The sequence below is a fragment of the Bidens hawaiensis genome, unplaced genomic scaffold, assembly GCF_021521415.1.
Source record: "Bidens hawaiensis isolate Kalapana, Puna unplaced genomic scaffold, B.hawaiensis_p1.1 tig00000458_1, whole genome shotgun sequence".
Classification (NCBI taxonomy): domain Eukaryota; kingdom Viridiplantae; phylum Streptophyta; class Magnoliopsida; order Asterales; family Asteraceae; genus Bidens; species Bidens hawaiensis.
This window is the reverse complement of record NW_027491030.1, coordinates 1786533-1789048: the sequence shown is the minus strand read 5'-3', so window position 1 is coordinate 1789048 and position 2516 is coordinate 1786533. Positions and strand designations below refer to the sequence as shown.

General features: G+C 37.1%; 1 protein-coding gene across 1 annotated transcript; it reads left to right on the top strand.

Annotated features, from left to right (window-relative positions):
• Positions 1 to 201: 201 nt before the first annotated feature.
• Positions 202 to 1972, top strand: LOC143626397 (uncharacterized). Its single transcript, XM_077096511.1, has 2 exons — positions 202 to 679; positions 1732 to 1972. Exons 1-2 carry the CDS (start codon positions 306 to 308, stop codon positions 1835 to 1837), a joined length of 480 nt encoding a protein of 159 aa, XP_076952626.1. The 5' UTR covers positions 202 to 305; the 3' UTR covers positions 1838 to 1972.
• The last annotated feature ends 544 nt before the right edge of the window (positions 1973 to 2516 follow it).

Sequence of the window (2516 nt, the reverse complement as noted above, 5' to 3'; positions counted from 1 at the left end):
TACTGATCCCGAAACTCAAAAATTTGGTACTGATTCCGTATCGATCCCGAAACTCAAACTAGGGATGGGCTCGATACTATACATTTCCGTATCAATCCCAAAACTCAAAACTTGGTATTAATTCCGGTTACCAATCGATACCGGTACCAAATTTGCTTATACATGGTCCTAACTCCTAAACCCATCCTTATCTTTTAACCCCTAACCCACACTCATACAAACGACGTCGTTTCTCCACCACCGTTATCTGCCAATCTCCATTGAAGAAGAACAAAATCCTTAATAAAATTTCAAATTCCTTAAAAATGGAAACCTTAACAGCTTCCTCAATCACCTCAACCACTTACACTCGATTCAACACACCAAATCTCACCAACTCAGTTTCATTTCCATCTTCCGCTTATTATTCAACATTCAGAACATTAAGAACGAACAGAAGACTCGTAATTATATCGAAATCGGCATCGGAAGACACCGGAATCACTGCCGTGGAAGACGAGTGGCTCAAGAATCTGCCGGATAAGAAGAAGCCGTTGTACTCGCACAGCTTGCCGTGCATTGAGGCCTGGTTGAAGCAGTTAGGGTTTGTTCAGAGAACTGATGATAGAGCTGTGTGGGTTATTGAGAAAGCTGATTGGCATGCCAAGCTTTCTCTTGATATAACAGATCTTTATATCAGGTTTCGTTACTCTTAATTTATTTATACAGTTTTTATAGTTTTATTATGAGTGGTTAATTGCACATTGATTGTTGTTGTCACTTTTAGGGTTTGTATTTGTTTGATGAGTCAGTGAACTGTTTCTGATGGCTGTCGGTTCGGTTTTTGGCTTATTCGGTTAAACCCGAAAACCAAATTCAGAAAGTTCGAAACCGAACCCAATTTGGTTTCCACCCAAAACCGGCCGTACTTGGTTTGGTTTTGAACGATTTTGGTTCGGTTTGATGATTCTTTTAGGGTCTATATTTGTTCGGTTCATGAACTGTTTCTAATGCCTGTTTGCAAAATTAGGGGTTAATGCCTGTTTGCAAAATTAGGGGTTTAATGAGTTTGGTTTTCAGGTTATTCTGTTAAAACCGAAAACCGAATTCAGAAAGTCCGGAATCGAGAACCGAACCTAATGCAGTTTGGTTTTCCGTTAATCGGTTTTATACTGAATAAATGAACGCCTATTACTAATGGCCATTGATTAGAATTCGGGTTTATACCAAACCGCCTTATATTTGTTTGGTTCATGAACTGTACTACTGTAGGGCTTAATTTAGCTTTGTTCATTCCATGTATGGAGTGATTTCTGTACATATGTGATATTCAGCATGATTTGAGGTTAATGGTGGTTATATGATTAAGGATTTAAACTTTTGTAGGTTTGACTTTGGCTTCTGAAAATCGGATTAGTCATAGATATGTGATCTTAATTTTCCATTCTTTGTAACCTTTTGGCGTTCTAGTGGGAACCCATATGGAGGTTAGGCGATAATAGCTTGTTTCGGGGCTTAGAATGTACAAACACTACTGTTCCTGTTGCTGTTATAATGCCTTAGAATGTCACGAGGGAACCCATTCTAGTATTATGTTTTGAACTTTTACGGGTAATATATATTTACGTATATGAATGATGCTACACGAATCTTGCAAATGAATATCAATGTAGAACAACTTGTTTGTGGTATGATACGGTTTTGTGAACTTGAAGTTGTAATCATGATAGTAAACACGAGTTTGAAATGTAGGTACTTAAAGAGCGGGCCTGGAAATCTTGATAAAGATGTTGAGAGGAGATTTAGCTACGCGTTAAGTAGAGAAGATATTGAGAATGCTATACTTGGCGGGCCTTGAGTTCACCCGAGGTTGAAGTTTGAGAACTCATTGTATAAGTTATGATATTATTTGTTGTTTGTATATTTGAGATGGACTGAATACTTATTTGCATGCATTTTTATGGCCAAAAGAAGGATCATCATTTTAAAAGCAGGCAACTTTATATACTAAATAATCCCAAAAAGAGTTGTATCCGCCATACATAGAATTATTTTAGCATAACAAACAACCAAACTAACCGTGTTCTAAATTGCATATCGTGGCAAGCAAGAACTTATTGTCGTGGTGGGAAATAAGGATCTTCTTTGTTCTGGTAAATATCAAATAACTGTGTTGAGTAATGTAATGCAAGTTCCCTGCATCGTTCGCTCCCCCCTGAGTAATATTCGTTCAGTTCTTCCACTGTTCTGTTTACATCGCCATTAGAATCTCCATCCGTGAGAAATTCAGCCAGCTTACTACCCCTACACGATCATGCATGAATACGTTATAACTACATTTTATTTACGTTCGTGTATATACTCGTTTAGATCTTTTAGGTCCATTACACTTGAGTCTAATTTTAGGAAAATAATCATCCATTACAACTTAGTTTTATATTGTTATTTTTATTTTGGCTCAACAGATGATCTTCATGTTTACTTCTACTTGGGGTTCGTTCAATATGTTCATGTTTAGTTATGCTCATTCGTTTATG